General features: G+C 43.7%; 1 protein-coding gene across 2 annotated transcripts; it reads right to left on the reverse strand.

Annotated features, from left to right (window-relative positions):
• Positions 1-789: 789 nt before the first annotated feature.
• Positions 790-13,944, reverse strand: wnt7ab (wingless-type MMTV integration site family, member 7Ab). Of its 2 annotated transcripts, none has more exons than XM_079848989.1 (4): positions 13,680-13,944; positions 12,903-13,129; positions 10,518-10,789; positions 790-3,510 (listed from the first exon to the last, which is right to left on the reverse strand). In XM_079848989.1, the coding sequence occupies exons 1-4, from the start codon at positions 13,748-13,750 to the stop codon at positions 3,028-3,030; spliced, it is 1,053 nt and encodes a 350-aa protein (XP_079705115.1). In that variant the 5' UTR covers positions 13,751-13,944; the 3' UTR covers positions 790-3,027. The 2 variants fall into 2 exon arrangements, with proteins under 2 accessions (XP_079705115.1, XP_079705116.1); XM_079848990.1 differs by having other exon boundaries at positions 12,907-13,129; positions 13,654-13,721.
• Between the last annotated feature and the right edge of the window lie 11,772 nt (positions 13,945-25,716).

The raw sequence follows: 25,716 nt of genomic DNA on the forward strand, positions 1-25,716 counted from the left end.
CGTCCCACCGGCTCGTCCCACCACCTCCACCACGGACTTGCAGATCTTCTGCTACGCTCCGTTCCTCCACCCCTACGGCTGCAGTGGGCTCCTCCTTCCCTTCGGTTACGCCTCGATCCTCCATCACACCGGCATCGCCTCAGTCCTCGGGCGATCTGGCTCCACCTCAGACGATCGTCCCCGTGGCATCGCCCAGGCCGCCTGTGCCAGTGATGTCTGAGCCCTGGGATCCATCGCCTTCGTCAGTCAACGTCAGCCTCCACGCCACCGTGTGTCTTCCCTTCCCATCCCTTCCTCGTCTCCACCGTGGGCTGTCATCTCTGGGTCCGTGCCATCGGACACACACCATCATCCCCGCTGGGGTCTCGTCATCGTCCATCTGTCACCATTGTTCCAGGCCTCCTCCTTCTCCTCACCTACCAGCGTGGGCACACCTTCCGGGACGGGGTGTTATGTCACACGCACTCAGTTGTGTTCATCTGTAGTTACACTTTTTACACTAGTTGGACGATTTTTAGTTTGTTTTCATCAGTCATATGTTTCTTTGTTTCCCGTCACTCATCTGTTCCCATGGAGACTAATCAGCACATTATTTAATTCCTCTTTGTTCAGTCTTCAGTTGTCAGTCGATGTTTGTTGTGTGTGTGTGTGTGTGTGTCTACCCCTGTTTCACAAACGCACTGTTAAACCTTCTGTCTGTTCCTGTGTTTATTGTTTTATTAAAATCTCTACGCATTGGATCCTGTGTACCTTCATCTTCATGACAACCATGTTTGCATGATTAGATCTAGGAGTTTTATTTTAATAATTAACATTCACATTCCAACTTTGTCACCCACAAATTAAAATGACTGCATAATGCAATGCTACTGGAAGGCATTGAATTGTCCGTAATGACAAAGTATAAATAAAACATTCATATAAAAATATTCTTTCACAAAATATACTCTCTTACCAATATTTTCAGTGTAAATTCTATGTCTGGATTTATCACTATACCAGTTACAAAAAGCTTGTGGTCAGTAGTCTCTTAATATTACAGCAAATGTGATTATTCCAGACTAGTAGCAGCATACAGGAAATTTCTCAAAGAAAAAAATATTGCTTGTTGTCTTATAACAATGTATTATGTAAACTAAAAAAAGCTATTCTTTCAGATAAAAGCTCAGTGTTTTTCTGAATAAATTCAGCATTCATAAACATGGAGAGCTGCATTTAACCATTATTTCTGCTCAATGTTTCATTAATTACAGTTATCAACATTTTTTTAATAAATAAATAAAATCAGTTGTTTGGAAGAATTAAACAGCAGAGCACAAAAATTATCGCCAACATTTTCAGCAACCTTGGTTCCGGAAGTAGTTTTCCCATTCATTTTCTTCAGTAAGGCATTCAGATTCATAAACCAGCTTCACAACATCAAGAATCTTGATTTGTACAGTATGTACACAAAAGTCCATCTAAAGTTTGGGGTCAGTAAGATTTTTAATGTTTTTAAAAGAAGTGCTCACCAAGGCTGCATTTATTTGATTAAAAAACAAACAAAAAAAAAACAGTAATATTGTGAAATATTATGACAATTTAAAATGACTGTTTTCTATTTCTATTTCATATTTTAAACTGTAATGTATTCCTGTGATCAAAGCTGAATTTTCAGCATCATTACTCCAGTCTTCAGTGTCACATGATCCTTCAGAAATCATTCTAATATGATGATTTGATGCTCAAGAAACATTCATTATTATTATCAATGTTGAAAACAGTTGTGTACAATTTTTTTTCTAAATCTTTGATGAATAGAAAGTTCAAAAGAACAGCATTTATTTAAAATAGAATATTTTCTAACATTATAAATGTCCTTACTGTAACTTTTGATCAGTTTAACTCATCCTTGATTAATAAAAGTATTGATTTATTTTATTTCTTTCCCCCAAAAATAAAATTAAAATTCTTACTGACCCCAAACTTTTGAACGGTAGTGTTTAATGTTACAAAAGCTTTAGATTTCAGATGAATGCTGTTCTTCATAGCGTCATGTTTTCACACTGTTTTCAACATTAATAATAATCATAAATGTTTCTTGAGCATCAAATCATCATATTAGAATGATTTCTGAAGGATCATGTGACACTGAAGACTGGAGTAATGGTGCTGAAAATTCAGCTTTGATCACAGGAATAAATTACACTTTACTGTATATTCACATAGAAAACAGATGATTTAAATTGGAATAATATTTCACAATATTACTGTTTTTGTTTGTATTTTTAATTACTGACCCCAAACTTTTTAACAGTAGTGTATGTATAAACATATCAAATGATATAATCTATTAAAATTGACTGCCCAATATAAAACTGTTTAATTGAAAAATATTGAATAAAATTGAGTTATTTGGGAGTAGAGCAACGTCACTACTGAGTTCTTTTGCAGCAATCTCAGTTTAGTAACAGTGACTTCTCTGATTGGTCTTCAACAGCTTTTATAGTGTAAAGTGTAGGTCTTCATTATAAAAATATGGCAGTTAATCCACTTTGACTTGTAGCTTCTACAGAAGCATAAATAACACTCACGGTAGGTCTGTCTTGAAACGTCATACATTATCAGAGAAGATGAATAGGATTTACTTCAGGAACCCTGCTGTTGTGCTCTATTGGAGTATTTACTCCATAATTTTCATTGCAAGACGTCCATGTCCCAGTAACTCCATTGGTAAAATCAATGTGCAGATAGTTGTTATCAGTTTTGCAGCAGGTCGAAGACAAGAAAGCCTTATTTGAATCCAGATCCTGCAGACCCGAGTCACGCTCTAGATTTAGTGAAGAAAGCAGGTAAAACTGTGTGGCATCAGAAATAAAACAATATACACCTTTCAGTTCCTTCTCAAGATGAATTCTTTCTCCAGTTATCTTGATGATCGTCCATTAAAGTGAAGGAAGCATGTCTAAAGTAAGGTCTTGTGCAAAAGAATAAATGCCACCTGATTGAGTCATATTTTAAGGTCAAAAACTAGGCATAAGGTCAAAGTCATTTACACGTGTACACCTCTGTCCTCTCGCTACACGTGTTGCATTTAACATAACAGCACCAAAAGAACTTGCAGTTGCACTGCCACACGCGCGAGTACTGGTGTGTGTTGTACCCGCGTCCGCAGCACATGAGGTCGCAGCCGTTGTGATGGTGCATCAGCGTCTTGTTGCAAACTCGCCCCTGAGTGCCGACGCTGCCGCTCACCGGATCCGCCTCGCAGTAGTTGGGAGATTTCTCGATGTACACCAGATCTGTGTCCATGGGCTTGCGGTACGAGTAGGATTTTTTGATCTTGAGAAATGTTGGTCGTTTGTGGCGCGTGGCTTTCACTGGCTCCACGTGGACAGCGTTGGTGTATTTGTCTTTAAGGATGTAGCCGAGCTCACGAAACTGGGGCAGGGTCATCCAGCAGGTCCTGGTGGTGCAGGATCCAGACACACCGTGACATTTACACTCCAGCCGCATACTCCGTTCTAGGACCTGGGAAAAATGAGCGCTTTAATACACCAGCTTTGCAAATACACCACATATTGTCAACACACTCAAATGATGTCATACAAATAAAGCTTGCAATATCGTTTCATGTTGACGTTTTGTTTGAACCTCAGTATTCAGATTAAAAAGGTTTGCTTAAGCAGGTATAACATCCTTCATAATATGAAAACATGAAGCTGTTGGTACACTTACACAATTCAAAGAACTAGAATTTGCTGCTGGTGCAAAAGTCTTCTGATTGTTTTTACACCTTTACCATGTAGTTGCTATAGGGCTATATAACGAAAGCTGTGTGACCATTGGGTGCATGAAGTGTCCAACATACCACATGTCGTTTTGTGATTAAATGACTGCAATTTAAAGTGCACTTCATCTGGTAAGACTTAATAGTCCACTTTAGACATTCTACTAACGTTGAGTAACATTGCAACTACATGTCAACTAGCAGTCTTTCTTCAATTGGAGCGTAAACTCCACACTAGAGACCTAGCTAGTTTGTAACTAAGTCTGAACTTTATTCGGTTGCACCATTTGTTCTTGAGGCAGAATGTAGGAACGTAATGCAGAAGTAGGTCTTAAGCTCTCCGTAGTCACATAATATGACGTTTACCCTAATGATCCAATAGCAGCCTTCCAATACATGAGCAGAAGTTGTGCTGAAAGTTTATTCTTGACTCATTTTTGCTTCACATAACAACCGGAAAAATATGTTCCCTTTGAAATACGATACTACCCAGCAGTCAATAGCCGTTATGTCACTGTCTAGATGAACAATAGTCCGGCTATGAGTAACCCACTTTTAGCCAAAGTAATCTTGAATTTGGTTACATGTCGTTTTTGCCAAAATAACTTGTGAGATGTATGATATTTCATTGTGTAAGCAAAGTCAGCAGTGATTATAAGGTGTTTGATTTCATTTCTTTGACATGTTATCTCATTGATGGCTAGTCTATTCTTGGGCTATGGTTTAGACGTCTATAAAATTTCCCCTGACAGCCCAAATTTTGCCTTGTTTTGGCTGTGCTTGGACGGCTATTAGACGTCTTTTAAATGCAAAATTGCTTGCCGGGTACTTAATCATGAATAACATAATATATAACATTATACTGTATTTGAAATTAATATAAGGATCAATAAATACTGATTCCAAATAAAACAAAACAATAAATTTGACATGGACCACTGCAAACAAAGACACACTGTTCAGGTCGAGTTCGTGTTGAAGAGCGCAAACACCGTAATGGGTTACGCTTTATTTCCATAATCCACTTTGGACTATATGCAACTATGCAACTACATGTCAACTAACTCTCATTAATCTGCAACCACATGTTGGGATAGGGTTAGTAGAATAAGTTGACATGTAGTTGACATAGACTGTCTGCTTAATATCTGCCAACTCTTTATTTAGATGCTCCTCCAACAAAATTCTACTGACTTTTAAAATGTAAATTAATGTAAATGTCAACATTACCAGATATGTCTAAAGAATTGAAGTCAAGACCTAATTGATGAAATTCAGTCTAATCTAATATCTAATCTTTAATATCTGATCTAATATTTTACTCCATCCGTTCCTCCTGGTCGGAGGCTTTCATAAATATTTTGTTTATAAGTAGAGTAACATTTCAACTGGTGCAATGGAGAAATATTTAATAGTGCGTAAATACTTTAGTGCCCCTTTATGTCAAAACTAGGCTAAGTTGTAACTTATACAGAGTGGGTGCAACCGGCGCCTGGTCTTGAAGGGCTGTTTACAGGACACCGTTTTCAACTAAAAACGCTATTTTTGGATGTCCATTTACACAAAAATTAAGCATATCGTTGTCGTGTTACCCTGAGTCTCTACTAAAATGATCTGATGACTTGAATTAGGTGTGTTTGATTAGGAAGAGTTTGTTGCCTCCAGGAACAGGGTTGGGAAACAGTGCCCTTGGGTCTTCTGTATGCTTGATAATACTAGGTGTTTGCTGTAGGGTGTTCTGGATGGTTGCTAAGTGGTTGCTAGGGTGTTCTTTGCTAGACAGATTCCCAAGTCTCTATTCTGTTCTCAGAAATGGCTTGGGTTCTTTCCTCTATTAGGTAAAAAGTATAAGGTTCTTGTTCTCTATAAGGTATTCATGTTCACAGCACGTACGGGACAAGTTAGTTAAATTTAAGGCTACTTGTTTAAATTACAAACTCTGTATGAGCAATAGCAAAAGTGAGGCTTCACTTAGCAAACTGATAATTACACAACAAACAAATGTACAATAACTGTATTATCAATGCACATATTGTTATTTTTCTCCACAACATACGAACAGCAATAACACCAGTCAAATCGCACATCCTCTCATCATACCAAGACCTTCTGCTATCTGTTCTTCAGAGATGGGCTCCATGAGCCAATGTCATTACATTCGCTGGCATAAATTAAGAAAGGGAGGAGGCATTCAAACAGAGCACTCTTTTAGTTCGCTCAACACAAAACCTGCAGCTAGAATGATCCTGTAAGGATAGTCAGTTCACTAAGAGGCAATTAAGCGTCTCAGATAAGACCGTATGAACGCAGTCCCACAGAAAAGGCTCTTCAACTAGATGCACTATGTCAGGGTGAATGAGGAGAAGTGTTGGTGCCATGAATCAGCTCTCTGTGACCAAAGGTGGAACACGCTAGATATACGCTGGAAGCTTCTTTACCCCTCATTAAGCTTGACTGATTAGTCTCTCTTTCATTTAAGAATGAAAACGCTGTATGATAAATGCGATTTCTGTCAAACTATATTTAACTACATTGACATTATTGATGTTTGGTCGTGAGACATGCGAGGACCAATGATGTTTGATTTCACTGACGTCCGAACTGAGCCATAAGCTTCAGAAGGCTATATAGTGCATCATAATGACTACACTGTAAAATCCAACAGTTGTTCTAACTAACACTTAATGTCTTTATTGTAAAAACCTAGTAAACTTTAATTTTCACATACTATTCATTGTTTACTCAGAAAACTCAAGTTAAGATTAATTGATTGGTTTGAGTGCCGGGGCAATAGACTTTTCGCTCATTTCCTCCACTTCTGCATCTTTCTCTAGCTGCATTCAATAATTTCCCAAAGTCATCTTGAATGTTGAATTGTCAATATACAACTGAAAGATTTGAGAGAACATCACATAAGCTGACTTCATAACTTGATGCAGATTTTCCTAAAAATGTTTTTGTTTGGACTCACCATTATTGTGATCGGTGTTCCCTTTAGTTGGTCACTTGGAAGAACGTTATTTATATTATCGTAATTCTCCTCCCATTGATGAAGCAATGCAACAAGAAATCACAAAACGTGTTCCCATTACAAATTTGCACAACACTTTAAAAAGCATTCTTTTAGAAAGAGTCCTTATTACGGAAATAATATTCTTAAAAAAATACTCAAGTCAAACTGAATGTTTTTAATTGCATGATATTTACAAGTCATAAACATGTTTTATAATTTACATTTAAATGCAATTAGCTGAAATTCAGAGAGCATTTTTGACCTACTTAAACAGGACTTTAGTATTTAGCATCTTTATTTGTCATTTCATAATTCGATTGTCTGCCGAATGTACTGATAAGTATTTATGGCAAACTAACATATACTTTAATGTAATTTCTATTGAAACTTGTATTCACATATTTAAATATATTTGTAAATACATATTTGTGAAGAAGTTGCAATTTAATACATTTAAAATGTATTTAACTTTAAATTTAATGTAAAATAACACTCTATATTTTAAATGATACCTGCACAATACTTTAGTGCTTTAGTATGTCAAGCAACGCATCACAATATGTGTACTTTGTTAAAAAATTACAAAGATTATTAAAACATAATGATTTAAAATGTTCTTTAAAGTAGCCTACTCTACTCAAGTACTTAAGTGTATATGTACAGTAAAAAAAAAGAGAAAGTACACTACAAGTGCACATTCAGTACATTTAAGCACACTTTTCCCCCCAAGGGACTGTATCCCTGATTCCACATCAAAGACAACCTACAAATGTCTGAACAGTATATGCGGGGAAAAGCACAGCCTCTAAATGCAGGTGAAAGTGAAAAAGCCTTTTAGGACCTCTGGCGGTTTGAGCATTGAAAGTTGAGACAAAAGCACACAATCAAAGATGAAGCTTTTCCATCAAAGGTAGAGATAGGGGATACTGGTGTAAGCCAGTGTCTATTTAACTGAGCAGAAAATGGGAGTGGTTTTGTACAGAGCTCGGTGTGTTGGAGCTCATCTGATTTGTAATCAAACTCTAGCACTTATTCTGCTCTTACCCCTAAAAGCTTCCTATTATCGCTGTGCCAGTCCAGTCTTGGCTTTGCTGCTGGATTGTTGACGGCTGCAAACCGCAGTGCCATAGTTACTGAATCCTTCCCTGTACTTGACTTTCACTTGATGCGTTCAGTGTAACCAAAACATCACTTCACTGATAGATAATACCTCTTATAGAAATAGTTCACCCAAAAATGAAAATTCGGTAATTTACTCACCCTCATGCCATTCAAAACCCGTATGTAGCTCTCGCATGTCATCCACATATCCTCATTTTCCAACCTGACGTGACAAGGCATGGCCGAACGTCATGCGTCTTGTAGCTGAACATATGGAAGCTCTGTTTTATCTCACAATTCTGACTTTTTTTCTTGCAATTGCGAGTTTACATCTCACGTCAGAATTGTTATAAAGTTATACAGTCAGAATTGCAAGAGACTTTTTTCTCACAATTACGAGTTTATTTTGCGCAATTCAGACTTTATTTCTTGCAATTGTGAGATAAAAAGTAGCAGTTATCTTTATTATGTGGTGGAATGCACACTACTTTTTATGATACTTCTCGTGTGATTTTGTCACTAGTAACTGTATGCTTTCAGTGAACGGAAAATAACGGTGTGAACGGAGTTCAGTATGGTGTACCACAAGGCTCAGTACTAGGACCGTTGCTGTTCACCCTGTACATGCTATCCTTGGGAGATATCATTAGGAAGCATGGAATTAATTTTCACTGTTATGCTGACGATACTCAGCTCTATATATCTTGACGTCCCGACAAAATGCACCAATTCACAAAATTAACGGAATGCATAGCTGATATAAAAATTCGGATGACTAGTAATTAATTCTGAAAAAACAGAGATTCTAATTATTGGGCACAAAACCTCTGCACGTATTAACCCAGAATACTGTCTAACACTTGATGGCTGCTCTGTCAAGTCTTTGTCGTCTGTCAACATTTGCATAGGCTCCCTTAAACATCGTATACATTTTTAAATATTGATGATATTAATATGACTTACATTATATGACTTACAAAGCACTAAATGGTTTAGCTCCACAGTACTTGAGCGAGCTCTTAATGCATTATAGTCCTTCACGTCTATTGCGATCTCAAAATTCCGGCCAGTTGATAATACCTAGAATATCAAAATCGACTGCTGGCGGTAGATCCTTCTCCTATTTAGCACCAAAACTTTGGAACAGTCTTCCTACTATTGTCCGGGAAGCAGACACACTCTGTCAGTTCAAAGCTAGACTAAAAATACATCTCTTTCACCTGGCATTCATATAGAACATTACATTTCTATTATTCAAATCAGTTAAATGATTATTAGGCTGCATAGATTAGGTCAGCCAGAACCGGGAACACTTCCTATAACACCTGATATACTCGTTACATCATAAGAAGAATGGCATCTACGCTAATGTTAGTCTTTCTGTTTATTCTGAGGTTTACTGAAGTCAGCCGGATCTGGGCCGTATACAGACCAGATGGAGGACCTGCGCCTGGACACGACCACGACGCATCCCTGAAGTGCCAGCCTCATCAGCCCTGTGAACGCCTCATCGACACGACAGCCATCGGCACTGATCCTCAACAAACTCGTCTCCATACCGGCGTGACTCCGACCTCCAACCAGGTGAACTGGATAAATATTCTGAATGTTCTGATCCAATCGGACTTCTGACCTGTAATGCTGCCTGGATCATAATCATACACTGTTTGCTCGTTGGCCAGAGGAGAACTGGCCCCGACTGAGTCTGGGTTCTCCCAAGGTTTATTTCTCCATTCTGTCACTGATGGAGTTTGGGTTCCTTGCCACTGTCGCCTTGGCTTTTGGCTTGCTTAGTTGGGGACATTTAATATTCATCAATATTATTGATCTGCCTTATTTAAGGTGGACGATGACGCAATTGTCTTCTAGAAACAAACTTTGTTATTATTTTCATGTTATCACTGTGAAGCTGCTTTAATACAATCTGTATTGTAAAAAACGCTATATAAATAAAGGTGACTTGACTTGAACTCTTTTGAGCTCCACAACACATGCAGCACAACACAAGGGTGACAAACTGGTGAACTCGTGGCTAATTGCCCAATCTCACTCATACCACCTGTTTTCCCCCAAATGACGGTTATGTTTAGGGGTGAACCTTCATCCTACTTTTTTTTCTAAAAATCGTACTTTTTATCCAATTCACATCATACAAATTTATATGAAATCACCACCTTGTAAAATAGTTACACTATACTGTGGGTCAACTTTTCTTTAAAAGTTTTCTTTTCTTTAAAGCGACACGCTTTGGACACCGGCAGCTTTCATTTACAACAAACATACAAACGGAAACCTTTTCTTGATAATCAAATACATCAAAGACTAAAGATATACAAAGACGGCTCTCTCGTATTACTATGAATGGGGGAATAAATAAAAGAGCCAATCATGAGTTGGTAAAGTCAGAGAAACCTGAGGCTCATGCATATGTGCATTGGCTGGACCAACCTGAGATATACGCCATATGAGCGTGAGAAATAACATTTGTGAGGCAGACAGTTCATGTCAGATTTTATTGGTGATTTCAAATATGAAATTGAATCGTACGCTTGGAATTTGATGTTTCCCCATTCAAAGAGATATGAGCTGTGCCCGGGGGCCTTTCAAAGATGCAAGGGACTTTGAAATACATACCTTTCTTCCGACTTCGTTGTTATGCAGATTCATAAGCGCCCTGGCACTGTGTTTGATCTCTCTAGCATCCATGAAGACTTTGGAGAAGCCCAGGCCGTAGTGTATGTCCGCGGAGCAGCCGCCCCACCTCCAGCCGCTGGCGTGCCCGTGGAAGCCCTGCTTGTCCCGGTCGCAGCTGCAGGCGCTGAGGTTCCCCCGCGTGCAGGCCGAGGTGATGGCGTGGGCCACTCCGGCCGAGAGGATGGCGTACCTGAACGCAGACTCTTTACTGCCTGCCAGCAGACCACAGACACGCTGTATTAACTGCACATCACAACAGATCAGCTACTGTGGCTGGCCAAGAGTCAAATACTTCAAATTAACCATCAAATATCAGCAATGATGTCGGATTTAATGTGATTAGAAGCGCAAAAACAAATGACTTTGAATAAGTGCTGACGTGCAGATTTGTCAAATCCATGTCCAAATGTCTTAGATCACTAGTGCATATGTATTTGTAAAAACGTTTGGTTACGTGCAGACAATTAAGTAGTGTGTCGTACGCCTTTTTCATAATAATATGAAATCATTTTCATAATAATAAAAATTAACCATCACTTACTTAAGCTGGACTGTGATGCTATTTTCTTCAAGAAACAAACTTTGTTGTATTATTTTCCTGTTATCTCTGTAAAGCTGCTTTGAAACAATCTGTACTGTAAAAAGCGCTATATCAATAAAGGTAACTTGACTTGACTAATAAGTGTGTGTGTGGTTTTTTTATACTCTTATATAGGTCGTTTTTTTTTAATATTTCACAGACAGAGAACATTTAATACATTTAATTAGACAAAATATGAATGAGCTCAAAAGTACAAAAAAAAACAAACAACGAATTACTTGAAGGACGGAATGAACTTCCGAACATCTGCTTCCTGAGGTTATCACTCATCGCTTCTCCATAAATCATTGACAAACACGGCAGTATTTGCATAATCGGCAGATGTATAACCATTAACTCGAATTGTAAATTAGAGCTGTCATCCAAGATAATGTGATAAATCAATGAACGTTTAGTCAAAAATGTAAAAATTAATTGCTTTTATTATTGTTTTATACCTGAGCTCTCGAAGACCCCATACAGAAATAATGTAACATTTTCATCTGGGACTTTTGAAGCTACTTAAGTTGCAAAGAAATATGCTTATATATTTTTGTCCATGTCATTACATACACTTAATATTCAACAACATTATTGATCTGACTGCACTGACATTACTGGATGAGAGCTGGATGATGACATCCCTGTTTTCTGCAGAACTGCTTTAGAAATGAAATGAACTCATTTAATAATTGATGATCTTTACAACAGAACTGAATCAACACTGAACTGACTTCAGCTGTACAGCCGTAATGAACTCTGTTTGCATCATTGGATCCTTTTCCTGTTATCACTGTAAAGCTGCTTTAAAACATAAATAAAGGTGACTTGACTTGCTTGCACTCTTTAACTTTAATCATCTGGAAGACCTATAAGTTATAAACTGATACAGTAGTTTTAAGCAGGTTGGTTTGGCAAAGTAAAAGTCCATTTGTCTCAGGTGACATCTTTTCATGCTCTGTAATTTACACCTGTGGAAAAACTCTTTAGGCTGCAAATACTAACCCAAACACTGGTACATGCATGAAAAATGTTAGTACTAAACTCACAGGACAGTTTTCAGTTTGGAAAGGGGGCTGTATTCTTAAAAATTAAGGTTCTAACAAGAACCAAGTAGGCCTAGTCCTTCTGTCGGAGAACTTCTAGTTCTTTACAAAACCATCGGTGCTGGTGCGTTAAAGAGCACAAGACACTGAAATACTGATCTCAAAGCTATTAAACTTCAAGCATTTTGAATCTAAAAAAGTAGGCTACAATAAATAAATAAAGCAATTCAAGTTGGCCTACACCCCTCCAAGAAGAGCCATTTATGTGCTTGTATTTTCCTGAAGATATTTATAAACATATTATTTATATTATTATTATTATATTCCATTTATATTATTATTATTATACTCCATCTTTAATGATTGGTTTCTGCGATTGTAATGAGATGTTTTTTAGCGCATCATGAATACCTATGACCGCAGGTGAGAAACATGCGCGCGCATATACAGTATATAGCCTAGGCTTAATATCTCATCTACAAGACATTTCAGGCATGTGGCGCGGAAACCTTAACTTCAACCGGTCGATTTGTATATCGAAGCCAATGAACGGCGACTAGTAAAGGAGGTAACTGTTTTACCCCAAATTAAACAAACTGTATAATCCGTAACCACATTGGTAAACACTTCCGTCCTATCTTCAGTGACACAAACACTGTTTTCGAAACACTGACATACATGAGAAGATGTCCAACATACCCACTTTCAACTCTCTCCCGAACACGGTCCTCTCGCCGAGCGCGGAGCAGTTCCAGCGGCCGTGTCTGAACTGGAACTGGCACTCGCTGATGCCCATCTGTGCGCCCTGGCCGATCACGATCAGCGCGTCCGGGCGGCTCTGGCAGATCAGCCGCTGACGGGGCGCCAGGCCCGGGATCTTGTTGCATATGATGCTCGCTCCCAGCGCCAGTACGGTGGAGAACCCCCTAGAAGTGATCAGAGAAGAGCGCGAATCAAACTAATCTTTGAATGCATAAATTAAAAACTGGACGACCTGTAGGATATATAGCATATATATCACATGCCATATATATACATAGGCTATATATATATATATATATATATATATATATATATATATATATATATATATATATATATATATATATATATATATATATAGCCTACAGACTAGTGCAGGTTTTATAGGATATTGCGCGTGGACGAGCACTGGACAGCTCACGCGCTCACGCGCGCACCGAAGGCGTCCACAGGTTTCCGAAGAGCGCAGCGAAGCGCGCAGCGGATCCCCTAATGTCTCTGGAAAGCATCATTATTTAATGGCTTGTATTCCCCCCAAAAAAGTGCATTTCCCACTGAATAAAAACAATTTGCTTTGTTCTATCTCAATATCGTTGTTCTAAAATAACCTGATAAGACATCAATTTCACTTCAGCTGGAACTATAGAAAAGGAGAACTTATAGACACCAGAGAGCATGGCCTATTTACCTACAGTAAAGTTTTTATCAGCTCACCCCATTTTCAAGTAGATTATTCCAAGACAAAGGAAAATGTGAAATATCCAGCGTCGTGTTTTTCTGCTCATGATGGTCCTGTCTCGTTTTCGCTCAAAAGGAACGAGGAACTTGAATAGCCAGTATATTAGTAAATAAAGTCAGTTTGCACTAAAGTTCCAGCAAGGATAGTTTCCCCGCACGAGTGTGTCCACCTTCACGGTGTGTCCAGGTCGAGTTGAGAGCGCATATCGGCACAGGTCGAGCAGATGTGTCTGATCTGAGCCCTTCATCCTCACGCTGGAGACGGCTTTATATCTCTGGGCGTGTTCTCACGGGCGTTAGAGACACCCATGCTATCTCATATGCATTACAGTAGCCCTATATGCTTTATTCACTGCCATAAATCATCCTGTCAATGAAACAAACCGTTTGACACAGGCTGGCAAAAATCAATTAACACTAAGCACATAATACGTTTTTAGCAAGACTCAACACAACATCTGTACATAAGTCTTCTGAACTTGATGCATATAACTTGTTTTTAAATTAATTTATTTTTCTTAATCTTACTTATTTAAATAGTCTTTCTATTCTCTTGTGTTATATGAATGAATGAATGTTCCCAGAGCTGCTGGAAACCACAACAATCGCGTGTGTGTTTGCGCGCACTTGGCGAATAAAGCTCACTCTGATTCTGACAACAGGAGATTTTGCGCATTTGAAGCATTGCTGTTGTGGATCAATGTGCACTGCCAAGGACAATTCAGAAGTGAGTGTATAGGCTACTCTAAAGAAACACTTGCTTAGATGTATAGATATAAGCAATCAGGACTCAAAAACTGGAAAAATAAATAAATAAATGTAGCTAAAGTCAAACCTGTGCTACATCTTCTTTAGAGAACAGAATACGTTTGCCTTGTGTCCAATTTGACTTCTTTCTTGACGCTCTTTCTTTCTCTCTAGTTGATGAACTCGCAGTTGAGTTTGCTGTGGTTTATGAGTGTTGAAGTCAGATAGACTGCAGGTGCTTCAGGAATAACTGCAGATTTGAGAAAGACTTTACAGTGTCAGATGTCTGTCCGTCCATTCTCTATTCACTCGAGCAAGGCACATAATCACAATTTTAATAATTTGCAGCTTTTTACTTAGCAGTATTGTTTATCAATTCAAGAAAACATTAACATCTTTTGCAATCACTCCCCCTGCAGGCATGATCAGTTAAATGACTCAATGAAGGAAATATAGGCCTATACTGTACATCTGAGTGCGAGTATTTGTGAAAACACAACTTATCTATGGTTCAAGAAGGTTTATTTTGTTTAAATATCAGACCAAAAGTTCGGTGCCCATTTATATGAGCTTTTAAACTTTATGATGACCTAATATTTTATAGTTTTTCAAACTCCTTATCAACATTTGCAAAAAGATAAACAGGACTATTATAAGCTAAAACGTATATATGTGATAAATGTTTGTCAAATGAAAACTGTGATTGTAAAGTTTGTTCCAATACAGTATATATTTTCACAATAATGGGGCACATATTGTCACTTATTATCAGATAATGTTATTTTTCGTCTCAGGCTGGTTCCTCGCCTCAGATTCGGCTGAGTTTCTGTCCCGTTGGGCACCATGTCAAGACGAGATGCCTTTTCATTACTGGACTCTGTTCAAGCGCATGGCTGACTTGAAGGTCATGAAGTAATGGTGTGGTGATGCCTGAAGCCTGCAAATCAAACATTTCTCTGACAGTGACACTCTTGTAAAGTATTATAGTTCATATGTGCATTCAGAAAGCACTCAGACCCCTTCATTCAGTTTTTCTTTAAATAAATACATTGGCAAAGTAATGACAAATCTGGCTTTATCATTTTGGGGTAAAAAGTGTAGACTGATGTGAACATTTTAAAAAGCATTGTATCATAACAACATGTGAATCAAGGTTAGCCTAAAACTAAATCCAAGACCATGAAAAAAAATGTAATCACTTGGGGAAAAACATTAACTGAAATTCAAAAAAATTCTGCTCATTGCCAAGGCACCATTTCTCATTTCCATTTAGTTTAAGTTCAAATATTAAAATAACTAAACTAAAAATGAATAAAAATACTATATAGACACTGAAAAACCAGGTAATTTACAATAAGGTTAATTAGTTTACATGATTTAAATACCTTAATGAACTTCAATAACATGAAGTTAACATGAACTAAGAATGAATAATACTTCTACAGCATTTATTAATCTTAGTTAAAGGGATAGTTCACCCAAAAATGAAAATGCTGTCCTCATTTACTCTCCCTCAAGTTGTTCCAAACCTGTATGATTTCCCTTCTTCTGATGAACACAAAAGAAGATATTTTGAAGAAAGTCGGTAACCAAACGACTGATGGACCCCATTGACTTCCATAGTAGGAAAAAAAAAAAAAAATACTATGGAAGTCAATGGGGACCAGCAACTGTTTAATTACCGACTTTCTTTAAAATATCTTCTTTTGTGTTCAGCAGAAGAAAGGAAGTCATACAGGTTTGGAACAACATGAGGGTGAGTAAATGATGACAGCATTTTCATTTTTGGGTGAACTATCCCTTTAATAGTAATTTCAACATTTATTAATACTTTATTAAAATCAAAGGTTGTATTTGTTAACAGTTAATGCACCGTAAAGTAACATGAACAAACAATGAACAGCTGTATTTTTAACATTAACTAACATTAACAAAGATTAATAAATACTGTAACAAATATATTGCTCATGGTTAGTTCATGTTAGTTAACACATTAACTAATGTTAACTAATGAACTTTATTGGAAAGTGTTACCAAAAAAACAAATAAAAATGACAAAAACACAACAAAATTACAAAAATATTTGAAAACAGAAAATATAAAAATAAATACTAATTCAAATATTAACCAAAACTAATAGTAATAGTATATTGCGATTACCTACTACTAACTGAAGGCAGGGACCCACCGAGCTCTGGGTTATTATGGGCCAGCACACACTCCCGGACCCATCGAGCTCTGGGTTATTATGGGCCAGCACACACTCCCGGACCCACCGAGCTCTGGGTTATTATGGTCCAGCACACACTCCCGGACCCACCGAGCTCTGGGTATTATGGGCCAGCACACACTCCCGGACCCATCGAGCTCTGAGTTATTATGGGCCAGCACACACTCCCAGACCCACCGAGCTCTGGGTTATTATGGGCCAGCACACACTCCCGGACCCATCGAGCTCTGGGTTATCATGGGCCAGCACACACTCCCGGACCCACCGAGCTCTGGGTATTATGGGCCAGCACACACTCCCGGACCCATCGAGCTCTGAGTTATTATGGGCCAGCACACACTCCCGGACCCACCGAGCTCTGGGTATTATGGCCCAGCACACACTCCCAGACCCACCGAGCTCTGGGTTATTATGGGCCAGCACACACTCCAGGACCCACCGAGCTCTGGGTTATTATGGGCCAGCACACACTCCCGGACCCATCGAGCTCTGGGTTATTATGAGCCAGCACACACTCCCGGACCCATCGAGCTCTGGGTTATTATGGGCCAGCACACACTCCCGGACCCACCGAGCTCTGGGTTATTATGGGCCAGCACACACTCCCGGACCCATCGAGCTCTGGGTTATTATGGGCCAGCACACACTCCCGGACCCACCGAGCTCTGGGTTATTATGGGCCAGCACACACTCCCAGACCCACCGAGCTCTGAGTTATTATGGGCCAGCACACACTCCAGGACCCACCGAGCTCTGGGTTATTATGGGCCAGCACACACTCCCGGACCCACCGAGCTCTGGGTATTATGGGCCAGCACACACTCCAGGACCCACCGAGCTCTGGGTTATTATGGGCCAGCACACACTCCCGGACCCACCGAGCTCTGGGTATTATGGGCCAGCACACACTCCAGGACCCATCGAGCTCTGAGTTATTATGGGCCAGCACACACTCCCGGACCCATCGAGCTCTGGGTTATTATGGGCCAGCACACACTCCAGGACCCACCGAGCTCTGGGTTATTATGGGCCAGCACACACTCCCGGACCCATCGAGCTCTGAGTTATTATGGGCCAGCACACACTCCCGGACCCACCGAGCTCTGGGTTATTATGGGCCAGCACACACTCCCGGACCCACCGAGCTCTGGGTTATTATGGGCCAGCACACACTCCAGGACCCATCGAGCTCTGAGTTATTATGGGCCAGCACACACTCCCGGACCCACCGAGCTCTGGGTTATTATGGGCCAGCACACACTCCCGGACCCACCGAGCTCTGGGTTATTATGGGCCAGCACACACTCCCGGACCCACCGAGCTCTGGGTATTATGGGCCAGCACACACTCCAGGACCCATCGAGCTCTGAGTTATTATGGGCCAGCACACACTCCCGGACCCACCGAGCTCTGAGTTATTATGGCCCAGCACACACTCCAGGACCCATCGAGCTCTGGGTTATTATGGGCCAGCACACACTCCCGGACCCATCGAGCTCTGAGTTATTATGGGCCAGCACACACTCCCGGACCCACCGAGCTCTGGGTTATTATGGGCCAGCACACACTCCCGGACCCACCGAGCTCTGGGTTATTATGGGCCAGCACACACTCCAGGACCCATCGAGCTCTGAGTTATTATGGGCCAGCACACACTCCCGGACCCATCGAGCTCTGAGTTATTATGGCCCAGCACACACTCCAGGACCCATCGAGCTCTGAGTTATTATGGGCCAGCACACACTCCAGGACCCATCGAGCTCTGAGTTATTATGGGCCAGCACACACTCCCGGACTCATCGAGCTCTGGGTTATTATGGGCCAGCACACACTCCCAGACCCACCGAGCTCTGGGTATTATGGGCCAGCACACACTCCCGGACCCACCGAGCTCTGGGTTATTATGGGCCAGCACACACTCCCAGACCCACCGAGCTCTGGGTATTATGGGCCAGCACACACTCCCGGACCCACCGAGCTCTGGGTTATTATGGGCCAGCACACACTCCCGGACCCACCGAGCTCTGGGTTATTATGGGCCAGCACACACTCCAGGACCCACCGAGCTCTGGGTTATTATGGGCCAGCACACACTCCCGGACCCACCGAGCTCTGGGTTATTATGGGCCAGCACACACTCCCGGACCCACCGAGCTCTGGGTTATTATGGGCCAGCACACACTCCCGGACCCACCGAGCTCTGGGTTATTATGGGCCAGCACACACTCCCGGACCCACCGAGCTCTGGGTTATTATGTGCCCAGCACACACTCCCGGACCCATCGAGCTCTGGGTTATTATGGGCCAGCACACACTCCAGGACCCACCGAGCTCTGGGTTATTATGGGCCAGCACACACTCCCGGACCCACCGAGCTCTGGGTTATTATGGGCCAGCACACACTCCCGGACCCATCGAGCTCTGAGTTATTATGGGCCAGCACACACTCCCGGACCCACCGAGCTCTGGGTTATTATGGGCCAGCACACACTCCCGGACCCACCGAGCTCTGAGTTATTATGGGCCAGCACACACTCCCGGACCCACCGAGCTTTGAGTTATTATGGCCCAGCACACACTCCCGGACCCACCGAGCTCTGGGTTATTATGAGCCAGCACACACTCCCGGACTCACCGAGCTCTGGGTTATTATGAGCCAGCACACACTCCCGGACCCACCGAGCTCTGAGTTATTATGGGCCAGCACACACTCCCGGACCCATCGAGCTCTGGGTTATTATGGGCCAGCACACACTCCCGGACCCACCGAGCTCTGGGTTATTATGGGCCAGCACACACTCCCGGACCCATCGAGCTCTGGGTTATTATGGGCCAGCACACACTCCCGGACCCACCGAGCTCTGGGTTATTATGGGCCAGCACACACTCCCGGACCCACCGAGCTCTGAGTTATTATGGGCCAGCACACACTCCCGGACCCACCGAGCTCTGGGTTATTATGGGCCAGCACACACTCCCGGACCCACCGAGCTCTGGGTTATTATGTGCCCAGCACACACTCCCGGACCCATCGAGCTCTGGGTTATTATGGGCCAGCACACACTCCCGGACCCATCGAGCTCTGGGTTATTATGGGCCAGCACACACTCCCGGACCCACCGAGCTCTGGGTATTATGGGCCAGCACACACTCCCAGACCCACCGAGCTCTGAGTTATTATGGGCCAGCACACACTCCCGGACCCACCGAGCTCTGGGTTATTATGGGCCAGCACACACTCCCGGACCCACCGAGCTCTGGGTATTATGGGCCAGCACACACTCCAGGACCCATCGAGCTCTGGGTTATTATGGGCCCAGCACACACTCCCGGACTCACCGAGCTCTGAGTTATTATGGCCCAGCACACACTCCCGGACCCACCGAGCTCTGGGTTATTATGGGCCAGCACACACTCCCGGACCCACCGAGCTCTGGGTTATTATGAGCCAGCACACACTCCAGGACCCACCGAGCTCTGGGTTATTATGAGCCAGCACACACTCCCGGACCCACCGAGCTCTGGGTTATTATGAGCCAGCACACACTCCCGGACCCATCGAGCTCTGGGTTATTATGGGCCAGCACACACTCCAGGACCCATCGAGCTCTGGGTATTATGGGCCAGCACACACTCCCAGACCCACCGAGCTCTGAGTTATTATGGGCCAGCACACACTCCCGGACCCACCGAGCTCTGGGTTATTATGGGCCAGCACACACTCCCGGACCCACCGAGCTCTGGGTATTATGGGCCAGCACACACTCCAGGACCCATCGAGCTCTGGGTTATTATGGGCCCAGCACACACTCCCGGACTCACCGAGCTCTGAGTTATTATGGCCCAGCACACACTCCCGGACCCACCGAGCTCTGGGTTATTATGGGCCAGCACACACTCCCGGACCCACCGAGCTCTGGGTTATTATGAGCCAGCACACACTCCAGGACCCACCGAGCTCTGGGTTATTATGAGCCAGCACACACTCCCGGACCCACCGAGCTCTGGGTTATTATGAGCCAGCACACACTCCCGGACCCATCGAGCTCTGAGTTATTATGGGCCAGCACACACTCCCGGACCCACCGAGCTCTGAGTTATTATGGGCCAGCACACACTCCCGGACCCATCGAGCTCTGGGTTATTATGGGCCAGCACACACTCCCGGACCCACCGAGCTCTGGGTATTATGGGCCAGCACACACTCCCGGACCCATCGAGCTCTGGGTATTATGGCCCAGCACACACTCCAGGACCCATCGAGCTCTGAGTTATTATGGGCCAGCACACACTCCCGGACCCACCGAGCTCTGAGTTATTATGGCCCAGCACACACTCCAGGACCCATCGAGCTCTGGGTTATTATGGGCCAGCACACACTCCCGGACCCATCGAGCTCTGAGTTATTATGGGCCAGCACACACTCCCGGACCCACCGAGCTCTGGGTTATTATGGGCCAGCACACACTCCCGGACCCACCGAGCTCTGAGTTATTATGGGCCAGCACACACTCCCGGACTCATCGAGCTCTGGGTTATTATGGGCCAGCACACACTCCCAGACCCACCGAGCTCTGGGTATTATGGGCCAGCACACACTCCCGGACCCACCGAGCTCTGGGTTATTATGGGCCAGCACACACTCCCGGACCCACCGAGCTCTGGGTTATTATGGGCCAGCACACACTCCCGGACCCACCGAGCTCTGGGTTATTATGGGCCAGCACACACTCCCGGACCCACCGAGCTCTGGGTTATTATGGGCCAGCACACACTCCCGGACCCATCGAGCTCTGGGTTATTATGGGCCAGCACACACTCCCGGACCCACCGAGCTCTGGGTTATTATGGGCCAGCACACACTCCCGGACCCACCGAGCTCTGGGTTATTATGGGCCAGCACACACTCCCGGACCCATCGAGCTCTGGGTTATCATGGGCCAGCACACACTCCCGGACCCATCGAGCTCTGGGTTATTATGGGCCAGCACACACTCCCGGACCCACCGAGCTCTGGGTATTATGGGCCAGCACACACTCCAGGACCCATCGAGCTCTGAGTTATTATGGGCCAGCACACACTCCCGGACCCACCGAGCTCTGAGTTATTATGGCCCAGCACACACTCCAGGACCCATCGAGCTCTGGGTTATTATGGGCCAGCACACACTCCCGGACCCATCGAGCTCTGAGTTATTATGGGCCAGCACACACTCCCGGACCCACCGAGCTCTGGGTTATTATGGGCCAGCACACACTCCCGGACCCACCGAGCTCTGGGTTATTATGGGCCAGCACACACTCCAGGACCCATCGAGCTCTGAGTTATTATGGGCCAGCACACACTCCAGGACCCATCGAGCTCTGAGTTATTATGGCCCAGCACACACTCCAGGACCCATCGAGCTCTGAGTTATTATGGGCCAGCACACACTCCAGGACCCATCGAGCTCTGAGTTATTATGGGCCAGCACACACTCCCGGACTCATCGAGCTCTGGGTTATTATGGGCCAGCACACACTCCCAGACCCACCGAGCTCTGGGTATTATGGGCCAGCACACACTCCCGGACCCACCGAGCTCTGGGTTATTATGGGCCAGCACACACTCCCAGACCCACCGAGCTCTGGGTATTATGGGCCAGCACACACTCCCGGACCCACCGAGCTCTGGGTTATTATGGGCCAGCACACACTCCCGGACCCACCGAGCTCTGGGTTATTATGGGCCAGCACACACTCCAGGACCCACCGAGCTCTGGGTTATTATGGGCCAGCACACACTCCCGGACCCACCGAGCTCTGGGTTATTATGGGCCAGCACACACTCCCGGACCCACCGAGCTCTGGGTTATTATGGGCCAGCACACACTCCCGGACCCACCGAGCTCTGGGTTATTATGGGCCAGCACACACTCCCGGACCCACCGAGCTCTGGGTTATTATGTGCCCAGCACACACTCCCGGACCCATCGAGCTCTGGGTTATTATGGGCCAGCACACACTCCAGGACCCACCGAGCTCTGGGTTATTATGGGCCAGCACACACTCCCGGACCCACCGAGCTCTGGGTTATTATGGGCCAGCACACACTCCCGGACCCATCGAGCTCTGAGTTATTATGGGCCAGCACACACTCCCGGACCCACCGAGCTCTGGGTTATTATGGGCCAGCACACACTCCCGGACCCACCGAGCTCTGAGTTATTATGGGCCAGCACACACTCCCGGACCCACCGAGCTTTGAGTTATTATGGCCCAGCACACACTCCCGGACCCACCGAGCTCTGGGTTATTATGAGCCAGCACACACTCCCGGACTCACCGAGCTCTGGGTTATTATGAGCCAGCACACACTCCCGGACCCACCGAGCTCTGAGTTATTATGGGCCAGCACACACTCCCGGACCCATCGAGCTCTGGGTTATTATGGGCCAGCACACACTCCCGGACCCACCGAGCTCTGGGTTATTATGGGCCAGCACACACTCCCGGACCCATCGAGCTCTGGGTTATTATGGGCCAGCACACACTCCCGGACCCACCGAGCTCTGGGTTATTATGGGCCAGCACACACTCCCGGACCCACCGAGCTCTGAGTTATTATGGGCCAGCACACACTCCCGGACCCACCGAGCTCTGGGTTATTATGGGCCAGCACACACTCCCGGACCCACCGAGCTCTGGGTTATTATGTGCCCAGCACACACTCCCGGACCCATCGAGCTCTGGGTTATTATGGGCCAGCACACACTCCCGGACCCATCGAGCTCTGGGTTATTATGGGCCAGCACACACTCCCGGACCCACCGAGCTCTGGGTATTATGGGCCAGCACACACTCCCGGACCCACCGAGCTCTGGGTTATTATGGGCCAGCACACACTCCCGGACCCACCGAGCTCTAGGGCTGTCAAACGATTAATCACGATTAATCGCATCCAAAATAAAAGTTTGTGTTTACATAATATATGTGTGTGTATGGAGTATAATTATTTTCTATATATAAATACACACACATGCATATATATTTAAGAAAAATGTGTTATTTATATATAAAATATTTATATATAATATAAATTATATATAATATAAATATATATACACAGTATATACATGAAAATATTTCTTAAATATATACATGCTTGTGTGTGTATTTATATATAGAAAATAATTATACACCATACACACACATATATTATGTAAAAACAAACTTTTATTTTGGATGCGATTAATCGCGATTAATCATTTGACAGCCCTACCGAGCTCTGGGTTATTATGGGCCAGCACACACTCCCGGACCCACCGAGCTCTGGGTTATTATGGGCCAGCACACACTCCCGGACTCATCGAGCTCTGGGTTATTATGGGCCAGCACACACTCCCGGACCCACCGAGCTCTGGGTTATTATGGGCCAGCACACACTCCCGGACCCACCGAGCTCTGAGTTATTATGGCCCAGCACACACTCCCGGACCCATCGAGCTCTGGGTTATTATGGGCCAGCACACACTCCCGGACCCATCGAGCTCTGAGTTATTATGGGCCAGCACACACTCCCGGACCCACCGAGCTCTGAGTTATTATGGCCCAGCACACACTCCCGGACCCATCGAGCTCTGAGTTATTATGGCCCAGCACACACTCCCGGACCCACCGAGCTCTGGGTTATTATGGGCCCAACACACACTCCCGGATCCACCGAGCTCTGGGTTATTATGGGCCCAACACACACTCCCGGACCCATCGAGCTCTGGGTTATTATGGGCCAGCACACACTCCCAGACCCACCGAGCTCTGGGTTATTATGGGCCAGCACACACTCCCAGACCCACCGAGCTCTGGGTTATTATGGGCCCAACACACACTCCCGGACCCATCGAGCTCTGGGTTATTATGGGCCAGCACACACTCCAGGACCCACCGAGCTCTGGGTTATTATGGGCCCAGCACACACTCGCGCTCCGTTACTCTGCTGACTCTCTGCCAGGTGTCCGACCTGGGATAATGTACAAACTAAAACTAAAAACCAGATTAATTCCTCGAGCACAGCGCATATTAGTGTTTCACCTCACAGATAAAACAGGCTTTCTGACTGTAACTATAAAGAGAATTGAGGGGATCAGCGCTTATACACGTTGTAGGAGCCATACTTACCACCTTAATTCATTTGTAAAAATTTCTTCATTTAAATATGAATGATTTTGTTGTGTATTGTTAATTTTGTTTATTCTCTGAGTGTGTGCCCTGTATAGGTGAGAGGGGAAAAGTTGTATAAAGGATAGGCCACCCCTGACAGGAGGGGGGCGCTGGTGCAAGAGCACACATTCTTTTGACCGTGCATATGGAGCTAGGGTGGCATGGTGCAACAAACCTGAAAAGTTGTTTGTTCTGTTTTATGTTACAATGCATCTTTATATTTGATTTAATAAACTTCAGTTATTTGTTTGGAACATCAACATGCCTCTCTGGATCTATTTATGGTACTTTGCACGCATCAGAATCATAGCATCAGCATCTCCCACAGTGGACAAGAAACAAGGATTAAAAATAGGAATCTTGTTTTTACCTCTACAAGCTGATAATTAAATAGCTTAATAAGTGATATCTATCTATCTATCTATCTATCTATCTATCTATCTATCTATCTATCTATCTATCTATCTATCTATCTATCTATCTATCTATCTATCTATCTATCTATCTCTCTCTCTCTCTCTCTCTCTCTCTCTCTCTCTCTCTCTCTCTCTCTCTCTCTCTCTATCAGCATCAGTCTATGCTTTGTTTCTCCACAGATATTTGCCAGACTCTATTTTCTTTTCAATGCTCGATAACATTTCAATTTAATATTTCATTTTTACTTTCATTTTTACTATTCAAATATTAATTTCATAACTTTTATTTGAGTGATTCTGAGAATGAAGTTGAGTTATCAAATTCAAAATCGAATTTTCTCTTAACATTCATATACAAATGTATTAATTCTTGTAGCCATGACCTTTTTGATGTAATAAAACGTTTGTGAGAGCTCTCTTG

The sequence above is a fragment of the Squalius cephalus genome, assembly GCF_949319135.1.
Source record: "Squalius cephalus genome assembly, chromosome: 18".
Lineage (NCBI taxonomy): Eukaryota > Metazoa > Chordata > Actinopteri > Cypriniformes > Leuciscidae > Squalius > Squalius cephalus.

Excerpts from the sequence above, each read along its gene's own strand:
- wnt7ab (XM_079848989.1), bottom strand. The coding sequence starts at position 13,750 with ATGAGCAGAAAAACACGACGCTGGATATTTCACATTTTCCTTTGTCTT. Across the intron at positions 10,790-12,902 it reads CGGGAGAGAGTTGAAAGTGG|GCAGTAAAGAGTCTGCGTTC; the intron begins GTATGTTGGACA and ends GTCTGCTGGCAG. Across the intron at positions 3,511-10,517 it reads ACAACGAAGTCGGAAGAAAG|GTCCTAGAACGGAGTATGCG; the intron begins GTATGTATTTCA and ends CATTTTTCCCAG.